We start from the raw sequence: 16,177 nt of genomic DNA, 5'->3' as shown, positions 1-16,177 counted from the left end.
GGTCAGAACTCAATTTTTCTACTTGGTCAGTGGACCTGATTGAAATCCCCTCCTCTCACACTTCTGATGTTCGGATTTATCACTGGTCAGAGTTCAATTTATGCTGCTGTGGTCTGACACTGCCTTTTTCTACTTGGTCAGTGGACCTGATTGAAATCCCTTCTTCTCAAACTTCTGATGTCTGGATTGGTTGCTGGTCAGACCAATATGTGCCTCTCTTTCTGTGCAACTTTTGAACACAATTGTTTTCTCAGCTTCCTAGATCTGATGAAAGGCCACCAACTTCAAATTGCTTTTCTTTGTGTTGGTCTTGCCTATACTAGATTGTCTTCAGTGTTTTCTGTTACCAGATCTCTCTGCTTCAGGGCTGCCTTCACTGAGTATGCAAGTCCAGCTTTACAATATGGTGACAATGCACCAATGCTGCAAATATCAAAAACCTTGACAAACTTTTAAAGTGTATTGACTGGCTGCATTATGGCCTAGTATGAGAACACCAATGTCTTTGAATAGAAAATCCTACAGAAGGTAGTGGATTTGGTCCAGAACATAATGGGTAAAGCCCTCCAAACCATTGAGCACATCTACATGAAATGCTGTTGTAGGAAAGTAGCATCTATCATCAAAGATCCTCACCACCCAGGCCATGCTCTTTTCTTGCTGCTGCCATCAGGCAGAAGTTACAAGTGCCTCAGAACTCGCACCACCAGGATCAAGAACAATAACTACCCCTCAGCTATCAGGCTCTTGAACAAAAGTGGATAATTACACTTGTCTACTGAGATGCTCCCAATTCCACAACTGATGATCTCACTTTTAAGGACTCTTTATGCTTGTTATTTATTGCCGTTTATTTATAGTTGCACTTCAACAGGTTGTTGTCTTCTATGTTCTTGCTCTTTTGTTGATCCTTTTACAGTTACTATTCTTAGATTTGTTGACTATGTCTGCAGGAGAAAGAATCTCAAGGTTGTATGTGGTGACATATATGTACTCTGATAATAAACTTTACTTTGTTCTTTGATTAGTCTTCCAGCTGGCACTAGAGAGGCAGGAAATGTTGAGCAAATCTGGTGGTATTTGTAGTAGCATCCCTTTTTTAAAAGGGATGTTGCTGATGCATTCTTTACCAATAGGTCTTAATGTTTTATTATCTCTCATTACAGTACAGCAGGAGAAGCAAGCACTTAAGTTTATGGTCTTGGCAAGAATCTTGTTGGCTTCCAGATGCTACAAGCACAGTGGAACACCTGGCTTGCTCTGTAGTCATGAATTGTCAACATCACAGTAACAACTGTTTAATAAGATTTCACTCAAAGATACAATGAGGCTGAATTTGGAGTACCATACTCAGTTCTGGTCACCTGTCTACAGGAAAGATGACAATAAGCTTGGAAAAAGTGCAAAGAAAATTGACACAGATGTGAGGACCTGAGTTATAGGAAAAGGTTATATAGACTCAGACTTTATTCCATGGAGCATTGGAGAAGGAGAGCTGTTCTCAGTGGTATACTAAATTGCGAGGAGTATAGATAGGGTGAATGCATGTAGGATTTTTCCCCCTCGGATTGGGTGAGAATAGAACTAGAGGTTATCGGTTTAGGGTCAAAGGTCCTGAGGGATAACTTCTTCAGTCAGAAGGTGGTGAGAGTGTGGAACAAGCTGTCAGCTGAAGTGGTAGATGCAATTTCGATTGCAACTTTTAGAGAAGTTTGGATAAGAACTTGATTGGGAGGTGTATGGAGGAGTATGGTCATGGTGCACATAGAGAGGACGAGGGAGTGTGTCAGGTTAGCATGGACTAGAGGAGCTAAAAGGCCTGTTTCTCTGCTTTAGTGCTTTATGGCAATCACCATCTGCCCAGGTACACCACAAGGCTGTGTGCTTAGCCCCCTGCTCTACTTGCTTTATATCTATAACTGTGATGCTAAATATAGCTCCAACGCCATATTTAAGTTTGCCGACAACACCATTGTTGTTGGCCAAATCAAAGGTGGTGATGAATTGACATGGAGAAGAGAGATTGAAAATCTGGTTGAATAGATCTCAACAACAACCTCTCACTCAACATCAGCAGACCAAAGAGTTGATTGTTGACTACAAGAGGAAGAAACCAGATGTCCATGAGCCAGTATTCATTAGGAGATCAGAGGTGGAAATTTAAATTCTTAAATTTAAAATTCTTTGGCGTTGTCATTTCGGAGGATCTGACAGACCAGCACATAAGTGCCATCAGAAAGAAGGCATGGCAGTACCTCTACTTTGTAGAAGCTTACGCAGATTCGACAAGTCATCTAAAACTTTCACAAACTTCTACAGGTGCACTAGTTGCCTGGTATAGAGAAACACCAATACCCAAGAATGGAAAATACATAATGGATCCAGCCTAGTCCATCATAGGAAAAGCCCTCCTCACCATTGAGCATACTACCAGAGCACTGCCACAAGAAAGCAGCATCAATCATCAAGGACCCCCCACCAGATTCATGAACAGCTATTACCCTTCACCATCAGGCTCCTGAAGCAGTGTGGTCACTTCACTCACCTCAATACTGTACTGAACTGGTTCCACAACCTATGGACTCACTTTCAAGGACTCTGTAGTTTATATTCTCAGGATTATTTATCTACTTAATATTATTATTATATTTTTGTATTTGCATAGTTTGCCTTATTTTTCACATTAGTTGTTTGTAAGTCTTTGCGTGTAGTTTTTCTTTGATTCTATTGTGTTTTTTTTTGGTTCTACTGCAAATGCCCGCAAGCAAATGAATCTCAAAGTAATATATCATATAATATACGTTGATAATAAATGTACATCAAACTTTGAAATCCTACTTTGACAAGAGGCTAAGCAGACTATCAATCTTACACTTTGTTTGCCTGTCTAGCTAAAAGCATGAGATCAATAGAGTTAAAGGTCTCCAAATTAACCTTGTGAAGATTACTTTCTTTTGCTAAAAGTTCTTCAGCAATCAAAACCACAATATGCCATTATTATTTGGAATCTATAATACACCTTGCAGATTGTTGCATTTCAAAATTTATTTGTTTTCAAAGTAAATTGGCACATTTTGAAATGTGATGCAATAGCAACTGTTTGCTGCTTTCTGCCCTTCCGTCACTGAAAAACTAGATTTTCATTCACATGTTTGAAGTAGACAGTTTTAAAAGAACAAACTAAGAAATGTAAAACAATCAAATTAACTGTTTACAGACTGTATATTTCCCATATTGGACAGTGCTGATCTATCTCCAGGGAATGGTAATAACCATAAAGACATGAAAATACTGTAAGCTCAGCAAGTCAGGCAGCATCTGTGGAAAGAGAAACTGTTAATGTTTCAGGTAGAATGAAGAATTCTACATCATCACTGGGTGGGAATCTACGTGCTGTCAGAGGGGCATGGTGAGTAATGCAGCCCATTTTGTTGATCGCGTACGTTGCAGCTACTATTCTTTGTGATGTAAGGAATGCAAGTTTAGAAGGTTGGATGAAGTATCAGTCAAGCTGCTACTTTGTCCAAGGTGCTGTAGAGCTTCTCGAGCAATGTTGGAGCTGCACTCAGCCAGATACAAGGAGAATATTCCCTCACACTCCAGGTGGTGAGAAGATTTTGTATATCAAGAGGTAAATCACTCAGGACACCAAGTCTCCCAGCTCTTGACAAATCTGAATGATGGGATATGTGGTATCATCAATACACTGAATCTAGAGTAGATAAGTGGATGTCTACCACATTTTCACAGGTGACATTAAATGACACTACATTTGTAGCTGGCTGTACACAATACTTTGTCACCAGCTAGGTGGAAAGTGTCTCTAGCTTTGTAAAAACCTATTAGCCTGCTGATAATTATAAAATAGAATCAATTGCAAATGTGTGGGAAGACCACAGCAGTCTTGAAACTAAAGTTCTATATGTTGTACTGATGCATTAAAAAATTGAGATATTGAGCAACAGGAAAAGCTTCCTTGTGATTTACATTCATGTCGCCTAATCAACCTGGTAAATTATCTTCAGCCTGAAGTATTTGTCTAGATATTAGCTGCTAGATAATTTTATGTAGTTTTAAAATTATTTAACAACCGATAATTAAATAGATTGCTAGTTAATTCTGGTGTAATGAGCTAATCCTTTCCTCTCTTGCAATACAAGAAAAATTATGGCAATGTTATTATTTGTTCATAAGAATCTAAGTATAAGTAAGTCATGTGGTCCCTGACTGTAGTGTTTGTGAAGTAAATGTTTGGAATAGTGACTGAAGTGCCAATCAAGTAGCTGCTTTAACATTGAGCATTGTTAGAGCTTTGCTCCTACAGGCAAGTGGAGAGTATTTCATCACATTCCTAACATGCTTTGTACTGGAGTATATATCCTGTCATTTGTCAGTTTTGTTCCAAAAATAATGGCAGCAATGTGAGCTGATTGGTGAATACATAGCAACCGTGCCAAACTTCCATTATTTGCCAGTATCCCCTGGCAAATCTTAATCCACATTAATCTCATGGTGCCTCATTCATGCTGATCATGTCAGCAGTAAAGACAACCTCACTCTATTCAAATTTCTTTCTCATGGGGTAATGAAATGTGTTTTTGTTTTTTCATCTCATTATATTTGTTTACTCATATCTCATTTAATATTTGTGTTCTGCCATTTCACTATACTTTATTTTAGTCTTAAAAATCACAAATTTTAGTTATCACAAATTGTGCAGTAAATAACTAGAACTACCAGTGGGTGAGTTTACTTTCAATGTCTATGCCACAAGATATTTTCATTTGACTGCAGAGGGTAATGTTCAGCTTCTTAAGATAGTGATGGAAGTACCTTTGTTACCACCAATTCATGCCAGACAGACAGACAGGTGTCCATTTCATTACCAACTTTTCCATTTAACAAAGCAACAAGAAACCATTGAATCAATGAATTTCTATTTCCCATACACACTTCCATCATGAGAAGAATTTATCAAGTGGGCATTTTTTTTTAAAAAGCTTAAAATGTGTGCTCAATGACTTCTTGAAGAAATGTAGTGTATCATTACTGATTCCTGGAAGTCACCATGATTGCTCAAAATGGAGAAGGAGTAATGGAATGATGTTGAAAACCTTGAGACTATGCATCAGGAGCACACTGACTACAGAAGAAGCAAATCACTCCATAAGAGCTTCACCCTACCCACTCTGTTAGCCATCTATGGAAGAGTTTATGGTTTTCCCATTGTCTCATTAGCCACCTTGGAATCTGCAAAGCCATAGCTGAAGTAAGTCCTCAACACCAAGGATTGCCAAAGAACAAAATAAATAATTTGTAAGAAGAGCTCAAATTCACTCAACCTATTCTCATAAGGCATGCTCTCCAATCCAGGCAACATTCTTGTAAATCTCTTCTGCACTCTCTCTATAGTATTTACATCCTTCCTGTAGTGAGGTGATCAGAACTGATCACAGTACTCCAAGTGGAGTCTAAGGTCTTGTATTACCTTAGTTAATACAACGTTACCTCATGGCTCTTGAACTCAGTCCTACGGTTGACGAAGGCTATCACACCATTTGCCCTCTTAACAACAATGTCAACCTGTGCAGCAACTTTGAGTTGTCCTATGGACACGGACCCTAGATCTCGTTGATAACTTTACTTTCTGAATATTATGTAGGCCTTGCTGTATACAAGTATGGATGACTTCATTTTCTGAGGTGTTGAGAAAGGAACTGAGCATTTGTCTTCATCGTCTAAAATTCCCACTTGTAATGACAAGCAAGTAATGAATGAAACAGCAGAATTGTAGACCTATTGCACTTCCCTTCTGGAATTGTGTTGTTTAATATTTGGAAGAAAGGTGTAATGAGGGGGTCTTGGTGACACAAAGTAAGCATTGGTACCAGCATTATTGGTGTATAGGTACTGCTTGTTAATATTGTTGATAACAAACTTCCCACATGTGCAAAATGTTGTTAGTTACCATTAACATCTAACCAATAGAATTAAGGTTCAAACGCAATAATGAAATTGAAGTGAATTCTTTAAAACAAGTATCTCTTTCTCTCAACTTCAATCTGCCTTATAAAATGGAGGACACAAAATGTACTAGTTGCTTCAGAAGTTTATTTTATGTCCTCATTCTGTCTCTGTTCTGATTGAACATTGTTATCTTAAAGACTGACAAATTAGGTTAAAATATTTTGATAATTAGAAGTATTGCCTTATTTTAAATAACTTGATCTTCACAAGTAAAGTTAGTCAAATGTGTTTTCAGAAAAACTGATATAATTAGGTTCAGAAATAAAACCTGAAATTTCAGCAGATCTGGTAGCATTGTAGAGAGATGTGAACAGAAAATCCTGGAAGCATTCAGCAGGTAAGACAGCCTATGTGGAAAGAGAAGTGGTTAACAATTTGGATCTGGATCCCTTCATCAGAACTGGGAAATGGAGAAAACAAGTTAGTAATGGGTAAAAAAAAACCCAGAATACATCTGATAGGTGAAGTCATATGGGTTAATGGGGCAGTTACAGTAACAGTTGACACATAATGCTGCTTTGCATTAATAATGAGGCTGTGAGACATGCCCAACAGGCCAATGAAAGAAAAATAGAACCATAATGATTTCAGGCAGAAATTACTTCTGATATAGACAAACAGTAAGTTACCCAACTTTGACAAATTCAGTATTGAATCTGTAAGGCAGCAACATGTTCAGATGAATGAAATGTTGTTTCTCAAGTTTGTATTGGATTTTGTTATAATGATACAGGAGGGAACAGACAAGAAGGGTTAGAGTGGGAGCAGAACAGAGAATTTAAGTGACTGGCAACCGGAAGCTCAGGGTCACTCAGTAGATAGAGTTTAGGTACTCTGCAAAGTGACCCCCAATGTGAGTTTCGTTTCTGTGATGTAGAGAACTGTATTGTGAGCACTAAGTTCAAACGACTGGCTTGGAAGAAGCTCTCATTTCAGTTTCTTAAGTGTTTGGAGTATTTTGCTTTGAGATTGGATTCAATGCTGACATTTGCCACTTGTCCAATTTTACTTTGCCTTGAATTTTAACAATCTTATTGTATGAGATATAAAATCTGCTTTGAGTTTTCTGCCTTAGATTAAATTATTGCAGAATATCTAATTTAACAACAATTGTTTTGGTGGGGGGAGAATCAAGTGTGTCTAAAGTAGAATTTTGATGTCATAGGTTTAGTGTGACTGAAAAATTACTTGCGTGTCAATTGTACTGGTGGAATAACATTTTAACTATTATCTGAGTAGTTTTCTTTTTAAGAACATGAATTCTAGTAGAGTAGGGATAGTTGGGTTGGGGTGTAGTTTACATATTTTGTAGACCTTTGCATACACTTCAATGTTATTTGAACTTTAATATTCTAAATTCAGCCTTCATGGATTTGAAAGCAGCTTTTGTGTTTTTAAAGTCCTCATTTTCTCTTCTTGTGTTTCTCCCCGTGGAGAAATCCATGCTTTTGTGAAGAGGGATGTAGTTGGTTTTTGTTTTATGAAATTGGAAAAACATACTTCCTGCATATTTACTTGTCTCAATAATTAAGGGATAAAATATATTCATTTATTTATATATAGCATGGAATAGGCCTTTCCAGCCCTTCAAGCTGAGTTGCTCAGCCCTATTTAACCCTAGCCTAATTACAGGGTAATTTACAATGACCAATTAACATATCAACCAGTACATCTTTGGACTGTAGGAGGAAACTGGAGCACCCAGAGGAAACCATGCAATCACAGGGAAAATGTATAAATTCCTTACAGACAGTGGCAGGAAATGAATTGGGTTGCTGGTACTGTAAAGCGTGTGCTAACCACTACGCTACTGTGCCACCATAACTGGATTGGTGATATTGTGGTGTCCATTCTATTCATTCCTAAACGTATTAACTGAGATCCTGTCCAAGGCTATCGCCAACAGGGTCAAGTCTGCACTTGGAGCAGGTGATCCACCTGGACCAAACCTGTGCTGTACCGGGCAGGAAGATCTCAGTCAGCCTCGCGCTGCTGAGGGACACCATCGCCTACGTGCAGGACAGGGGGGTGGACGCCTGCCTGGTCAGCTTGGACCAGGAGAAAGCCTTCGACAGGATATCGCACACGTACATGGCGGATGTACTCTCCAAAATGGGATTTGGGGAGGGAATCCAGAATTAGATCAAACTGCTCTACACGGACATCTGTAGTGCAGTCCAGGTCAACGGGTGGGAAACAGACAGCTTCCCCATCAGGTCTGGAGTCAGGCAGGGCTGCCCTCTCTCCCCTGTCTTGTTTGTGTGCTGCATAGAACCCTTTGCCAAAGCCATCAGGAGGGATGAGGGCATAAGAGGGGTGACGCTGCCAGGCAGTGGAGGGACCCAAGTCAAAACCTCCCTGTACGTGGATGACGTCACCGTCTTCTGCTCTGATCCGAGGTCAGTTAACAGGCTGATCAGCATCTGCGAACAGTTCGAGCAAGTGTCGGGGGCCAGGGTCAACCGCACGAAGAGCGAAGCCATGCTCTTCGGCAACTGGCCCGACTGATCCAGCGTCCCCTTCACCATTAGGTCTGATCACGTGAAGGTGTTGGGGATCTGGTTCGGAGGGGCCGAGGCGTGCAACAAGAACTGGCAGGAGCGGACTGCCAAGGTTAAACAGAAACTGGGACTGTGGGGAGGGTGCTTCCTATCGATAGCGGGCAAGAACCTGGTCATCAGGTGTGAGGTGCTCTCAGGGCTGCTGTACTTGGTGCAGGTGTGGCCAGTCCCCCGCTCCTTTAGCTCGGAAATCACCTGAGCCGTCTTCAGATTCGTCTGGGGATCCAAGATGGAGCGGGTCAGACGGACCACCATGCACAAGTCCCTGGACAACGGGGGCAAAAACGTCCCCAATGTCGCCCTCACCCTGATGGCCAGCTTCGTGTGTGGCTGCATCAGGTTGTGTGTGGATCCCAGGTACGTGGGCACCAAGTACCACTACGTGCCCGGGTTCTACCTGTCGCCCTGGCTACTAAGGATGGGTCTGGCCCCTTTCCCGCGCAACACCCCTGTCAGCTGGTCGTTGCTGCCATACCTGTCCTTTGTAGAGAAGTTCTTTCAGGTCAACACCTTTGACCACAGGGCCACCAGGCAGTGATCAGCACGTAAGGTCCTGCAGGCACTGCAGGAGAAGGACGTGATGGACACAGTGGGGTGGTTTCCTGAGCAGACTGTCCAGTTCATCTGGCAAAATGCCTCATCGCCAGACCTCACCAACAGGCACCAAGACCTCGCCTGGCTGGCGGTGAGAGAGGCCCTCCCAGTCCAATCCCTCCTGTACGCCCGGAACATCGTCTCCACACCCCTCTGCCCATGGGAGGATTGCAGTGAGGAGGAGTCGGTAACCCACCTCTTTGCACACTGTGGGTTTGCGGAGAAGGTGTGGAGGAGGATGGAAGGGATAGTGTCGAGGTTCATCCCCAGGAACTGCGTAAAAGAGGACTCTCGGATCTACGGGCTATTCCCAGGGGCGCACACCGAAACCAACATCCGGTGCTGCTGGCAGTTCATCAACTTGGTCAAAGACACTCTTTGGTCGGCCCGAAACTTAATGGTCTACCAGCACATGGAGATGTCTGTGGGGGAATGCTGCCGACTGCCACATTCTCGGCTGCAGGAGTACGTGCTGAGAGATGCATTCAAACTTGGTGCAGCCACCGCAAGGGCCCAGTGGGGAAGGACCACAGTCTAGGGTTCTTCCCCTGTGGGAGCTGAGGGGTAGGGGGTGGGGTATATACCCCTAAACAAGTGTATGTAAATATGGAATAACAGAGTGCCACATGGGTGGCGAAAAGCGTGAAAATGTAAAGACTGTAATGGAAACAGTTGTAAAGGATTGAAAGTCATTGAATGGTTTATTGTATATAATTTTATTTTTGAATAAAGTGTATTTTGTTTAAAAAAAAAATTAACTGATGGCTTTCCCTCTCCTTCTGTCAGGTATTTTCGCTGTAACTTTAATTCAGAATGCCATTAGTGAAGAGGAACATAGAACCAAGATACTTGTGCCATACAGTGCTGCCAGGAAATATCCGTAATGAACTGGAATGTGTCACTAACGTTTCTCTAGCAAATGTAATCCGACAGTTAAGCAGCCTCAGTAAGTAATTTGAATTTCACTTTCCTCTTAAATGTTTTGTATTATGATTTATTGTTGCCAACTCAAGCATCATGTCATAATTCTCAATGCTGTGAGAACAAATGATCAAAATGTTACAGTAGGTGCATTGCATTGTTGATAGTCTTGTTTAATTAAAGCTTGAACATTTTTGGGTTTAATGATTTTCAGAGGTAGTGGTGGAAATAACTTTTTATCCTCCTCAAGGATGTGAGAAATAGAATTATAGTCAGCCTGTAAAATTCAGTGTCAGCAATCTATGCCAGCTATGTAGAATTTCAATTTTGCTTTTGCCTGTTGCTTTCAAATGTGCCTGTAGACCACAAGTATTTGTCTATGAGACATGTTGGTCAGAGGAAAATTAGATTTTTATTGAAGATATGGTTAATGGAATGGCTAAGCTAGTCTATAAAAATACGAAGTGGTTATTTCTACAGTTATCAGCCACTTTTCAGAATTTACAGCTCCTTTACAATACATGGCATTACATATTTTTTAAAAGAAAGTATAGTCTCAGCTGCTGGAATTGGAAATAAATACTTGACGAAAATTAAAATGCATGAGAAAGAGGACGTCACTTAACATGTAATCAGGGTCTGCACATCTGATCACCATTGATGGCAGAACTATGTTCTGTAGTTGGTCTCTTCATGGAGTCCAGCAGGGAACTGCAAACTTACATGGAATTTCCAAAACTTGCAGTCGGAAATTTTCATACTAATCTGGTGAAAGGCATTGGTTTTAGTGAGAAAAATCAGCTAAATAGAAGATAAGTGCAAGTTTATTTTCTTTATAAATTTGTGTTGATTTTAATCCACAAGATTTTATAAAGGTTTAATTTATAAGAAAGAAATAAAATTGGTCTACACTCAACTTCTTACACTGGTAAATTGGTTCAAAAGCAATTCTGATTTGGTGCCTGTGAAATTTGAATATCCTGCACTACATTGGGCCTTATTAGTCTGCTGGGAGCTGCCATCTCTTGAATGAATGCATCTTTGGGCCCATTCCAGTTATGAGCAGACTTCAAGGGCATTCATCAATCTGTTAAAGAATTGGGCCTTGGATACTGAGTGTGAAATAGTTTTCGCTGATCTATGTTTTATGTCCCGCAGGTAATCGTAATGCACAATACAAATTTCTTTCACAGTTGGATAGATGCTTACACTTGATTTATCAAGTTTTTGTCATTGACACCACCTTAGAGATTTTTTTCTCCAAATTTTAACCTTTGTTTGAAACCCCAGGTAAATATGCGGAAGATATATTTGGAGAACTCTTCAATGAGGCTCATAGCTTCTCCTTCAGGGTTAACTCTTTGCAGGAACGTGTCGACCGCCTATCTGTTAGTGTCACCCAGCTGGATCCAAAAGAGGAAGAATGTAAGTTTTTAAATACAGTGGATATTAGTTATTTAGGACACATTGTGGGACCAGTACATTTTGACCCAATTAAGCATCTACCTCAATTAGCCAAAGCTTCATGGAAATAGTTAAAAGGGTATAAAAAAGAACTCAAGCTGAGTAACAAATTATGTATTTAAATAAAACACAAAACAGATTAGAACACTATCAATACTACAGCGATGCTATAAAACTGTATTGGTTCCTAATACCTATTGATGGAGAAATTCATCCGCATTGTGTTCTTTTGATTGTAGATGAACAAAATCACCACAGGCACCTAGTGCAGATAATGGACTACTGTTGATGATTGCATCCTCCAAATCTTCATTTTCATTGTAATATTCAAGATGATTAACTTACTGAAGTAGCAAAATCGTTACATTTTGACTCTTGGTCATTTCTGACATCTGGAAGACTAAATGCTTGAAACTGCAGTGAGCAAAACAGTCTTACTGCTTATTTCTTGCCAACTAGCAGTGACAAAAATTGCTGCTTTTTGAATGCAAACACACACAACTGATATATGTAAAAACTGTTCACTCAAAGCATAGTGTTGATCTAATGGCCACGCAAGTGCATGAGACTGATGTTTGTTAGAAACTGTTCAGCAACAGTCTCCAGTCCCAATTAAGTGGCATAGTGTCCTGGCTATTTTCTTGATTAGTTTTTGTACTTTAACAGTTGTCCTTATCTGATGGCCCAATTAACTAGAATTCACTGTACGCAATATCTACAGTGAGAAAAATTATTATAAATTTCATGCTAAAGTCTCTCTCCAATGTCCCAGTATTTTTGACACAGACAGGATCTTACTGCTAACTCAAGTTTTGGTTTGTGCTAGCAGTGTCATGCACATTCTATTCCTTGGCTCTTTATTGTACTCAGAGCCATTAAAGTTATAGTACAGGAAAGGCTATATCGTCCTTCATGTCCATATCCAAGAAAAATTGAGCTAATAAGGTTGCTTAGGTTTGAATATTCTTGTCTTTATCCAAGTACTTTTCAAATTTCCTGACGGCTTTTATCTTCATAGCTGGAATATAACGAGGTATCTTTTATTTTGATGAATAGTGGAGCAGATTTGAGGAGCTCACATTTATTATCACTGACAAATGACATGAATTCTGTTGTTCTGGTATAACAGTGGAGCAAAGATAAAAGATCTACAAGTTGCATGCATACAATAATACAAGAAAATGAATAATGACGGGTCATTGGGGTATATCTGGTGATGCATTGTTAGCAACTTGGCGTGAACACCTGCCTTCCCTGCTACAGCAGGGTGTGTTAATAACCTTGAGCAAGTCGAGGAATGAATCATGAACCTGATGTAAAGACATTGCCTGTGAAGGCTTGGATTGGTGGGGCAAGGTGCACAGTATATTTGTTGCATGCTGAAAGTTGGGCACTGGCAGTACCTGCTTCATGGGCAGATAGAATATCTGGATCTAATGATCTCTCTTATCACCTTAGATGTGATGAAAGCTGTTGTCTAACTCACTCTTTAGTTCCATAGCTCTCCCCAGCATAGAGATTTCTCTATGATAACAAGCTGTGGGGCAATTCATTGTTAGAGGAGGGCAATGATTCAGACTAGGTTCCCAGTCAGTAGCATGCAACCCAAGTGGATGTATTTTTAAAATTGCAGTATTTTGACTGGAGAACCAAGAGCCCTATAATAAATCAACATTCTGCTGTGTAATACTAGTGTAAAGTAGTGTTACAGTGCTTTTAACTCTAGTACATACTTTTTGCCTAGCAATATGGTTACGTTTGCAAACAATGTGGTGATACATATTAGTAATTAGGTGCAAGTAGAATAATGTTTGGAGAGGTCATTTTATACAACACCTTTAAATTGGTTTACATAGAATGACATCAATTACTTTAATTTTCAGTGTCACTTCAAGATATCACGATGAGGAAAGCCTTTAGAAGCTCTACAATTCAAGACCAGCAACTGTTTGACCGTAAATCATTACCTATTCCATTGCTGGAAACATACAGTACATGTGAGAAACCTCCGCCTCTTAACATCCTTTCTGCATACAGGTCAGAAAAACTTATTCTTCAAAAAATCATATTGTATGGTATTAGCATTAGATTTTTGTGATAAAGTTGAACTAACCTTGTAATGAAGTGAATTGGAACTGAACAGAATCTTAAAAATCCAGTAAAAGATTGTATATAAGAAACGAGCAAAGTAATGTTATTTGGCGATCTGAACTACTGCACTACTCAATAAAGGTCATAGCTGATCTTTTACCTCAGGGCCACTTTCCTGCATTAATTACATATCCCTTGATCTCCATTGGAACACAGTTCAGGTAAGCAGGCTACCTTGTCGATTAGCTAAATTATTTTGCATGAACTAGAAAATGGGAAAATGTTTTATTTAATTTCTATTAGTTGCTTGTTGAGAGGTCTTTTTAATCATAGATGGTTGATGAAAACACCTTAAATCATGTTTTAAAGCCACAAACTAATTGACAGCAGTTTGACCATTAGTTTGTTTCTGGTGTTAAGCTGTTGAATCTTCATGGCAATTAAAAGACAGCATTCAAGCAGCTTGGCATATACAAAGCTTTTATGCCTTGTTTCTCCATGTATCTTCATGTAGTCTCACTGGAGAGAAAAAAAACTCTGAAATTAAAAGTAAATTTATTATCAATGTACATACAGTATATGTCACCTTATGCAACAATGAGATTTATTTTCTTGCTGGCATTTACAGTAAATACAAAGAAACAACAACAAAATGAGCAAAATAATAATAAATAAATTAGCAATAAATATCAAACATGAGATGAAGAGTCCTTGAAAGTGTGTCCATAGTTTGGGCGAACAGTTTAGTGTTGGAGTAAATGAAGTTGAGTGAAGTTATCCCCTCAGGTTCAAGAGCCTGGTGGTTGAGGGGTAATGACTGTTCCTGAACCTGGTGGTCAGGGTCCTGAGACACTTGTACCTCCTTCCTGATGGCCTAGATAGTGGGGGGTCTCTGGATGCTGCTATCCTGTGAGAATGCTCCATGTAGGTGTGCTCAGTGGTGGGGAGGGCTTTACCCGTGATGGACTGGGCTGTATCCACTACTTCTTGTAAACTTTTTATTCAAAAGGATTGGTGTTTCCATATCAAGTCATGATACAACTAGTCAATATACTCTCCACCATATATCTGTAGAAGTTTGTCAAAGTTTTAGATGATATACTGAATCTGCACAAAGTTCTAAGAAAGTAGAGGCGCTGCTGTGCTTTCTTCATAAATGCACTTATGTGCTGGACCCAGGACAGATCCTCTAAAATGATAACACCAAGGAATTTTAAAAGTTGTTGATCCTCTCCACCTCTGATCTCCTGATGAAGACTGGTCCATGGCCCTCTAGTTTCGTTCTCCTAAAGTCAATAATTGACTCCTTTGCCTTGTTGGCATCGAGTGAGAGGTTGTTATTGTGGCACCATTCAGCCAGATTTTTAATCTCCCTCCTATATGCTGATTCATCACCACCTTTGATTCGGCCAGTGACATTGGTGTTGTCAGCAAACTTAAATAAGGCATTGGAACTGTGCTTAGCCTCACAGTCATAAGTGTAATGCGAGTAGAGCAGGGGACTAAGCACACAGCCTTGTTGTGCATCTGTACTGATCATGATTGAGGAACGATGCCACCAATACAAACTGATTGAGATCTGCAAGTGAAGAAATTGAGGATACAGTTGCACAAGGAAGTATTGAGGCTTAAGTCTTGAGAAGTTATTAATTTTTTTCGGGGGGATGATAGTACTGAATGCCAAGTTGTAGTCAATGAAGAGCATCTTGATTTATGCATCTTCACTGTCCAGATGTTCCAGGGTCGAGTGAAGAGCCAATGAAATGGCATCTGCTTTAGACCTATTATAACAGTAGGTAAATTGGAATAGGTCCAAGTTGTTTAGAGTTGATAGGTTTCATCACCAACCTCTCAAAGCACTTTATCGCAGTAGATGTAAGTCATTGAGGCAAGTTAACACAATCTTCTTGGGCTCTGGTATAATTGAAGCCTGTTTAAAACAGGTGGGTACCTCATAATGCCTAAATGAGAGTTCAAAGCTATCAGTGAGCACTGTAGCCAGTTGATGAGCACAGGTCTTCAGTAATCGGCCACGGACACAGGTTTAAGGTACAGAGGAGATGTCAGGGGTAAGTTTTTTTTAGAGTGGTGAGTGCATGGAATGGGCTGCCGGCAACAGTGGTGGAGGTGGATACGATAGGCTCTTTTAAGAGACTTTTGGATAGGTACATGGAGCTTAGTAAAATAGAGAGCTATAGGTAAGCCTAGTAATTTCTACGGTAGGGACATGTTCGGCACAAATTTGTGTGCTGAAGGGCCTGTATTGTGCTGTAGGTTTTCTATGTTTCTATGTAACAGTCTTGGCTGAATGCTTTCTGTGAGGATGCTATCAAGTTGGCCTTAGGCTAAAATCACAGGATCGTAGGGACTGTGGGAGTTTGTGAAGATGCCTTCATGTTTTGACAGTCAAAGCAAACATAAAAGGCACTGAGCTCATCTGTGAGCGAAAACTTTTTGTCACATATATTGCTTGGTTTCAATGTGTAGGAGGTGATGGCATTCAGACTCTGCCACAGTTG

General features: G+C 40.0%; 1 protein-coding gene across 6 annotated transcripts in view; it reads left to right on the top strand.

The window, feature by feature from the left end:
• wasf1 (WASP family member 1) overlaps positions 1 to 16,177 on the top strand; it is an 88,891-nt gene that overhangs the window by 51,641 nt on the left and 21,073 nt on the right. For all 6 annotated transcript variants that reach the window (XM_073055899.1, XM_073055898.1, XM_073055901.1 and 3 more), the window contains 3 exons: positions 9,969 to 10,128; positions 11,394 to 11,528; positions 13,451 to 13,604. In XM_073055899.1, coding sequence (XP_072912000.1) covers positions 9,996 to 10,128; positions 11,394 to 11,528; positions 13,451 to 13,604 — 422 coding nt within the window. In that variant the 5' untranslated portion in view covers positions 9,969 to 9,995. The remainder of the gene's footprint in view (positions 1 to 9,968; positions 10,129 to 11,393; positions 11,529 to 13,450; positions 13,605 to 16,177) is intronic.

The sequence above is a fragment of the Hemitrygon akajei genome, chromosome 9, assembly GCF_048418815.1.
Source record: "Hemitrygon akajei chromosome 9, sHemAka1.3, whole genome shotgun sequence".
NCBI lineage: Eukaryota > Metazoa > Chordata > Chondrichthyes > Myliobatiformes > Dasyatidae > Hemitrygon > Hemitrygon akajei.
The sequence above is the reverse complement of the archived record's forward strand: the minus strand, read 5'-3'. Positions and strand labels throughout refer to the sequence as shown.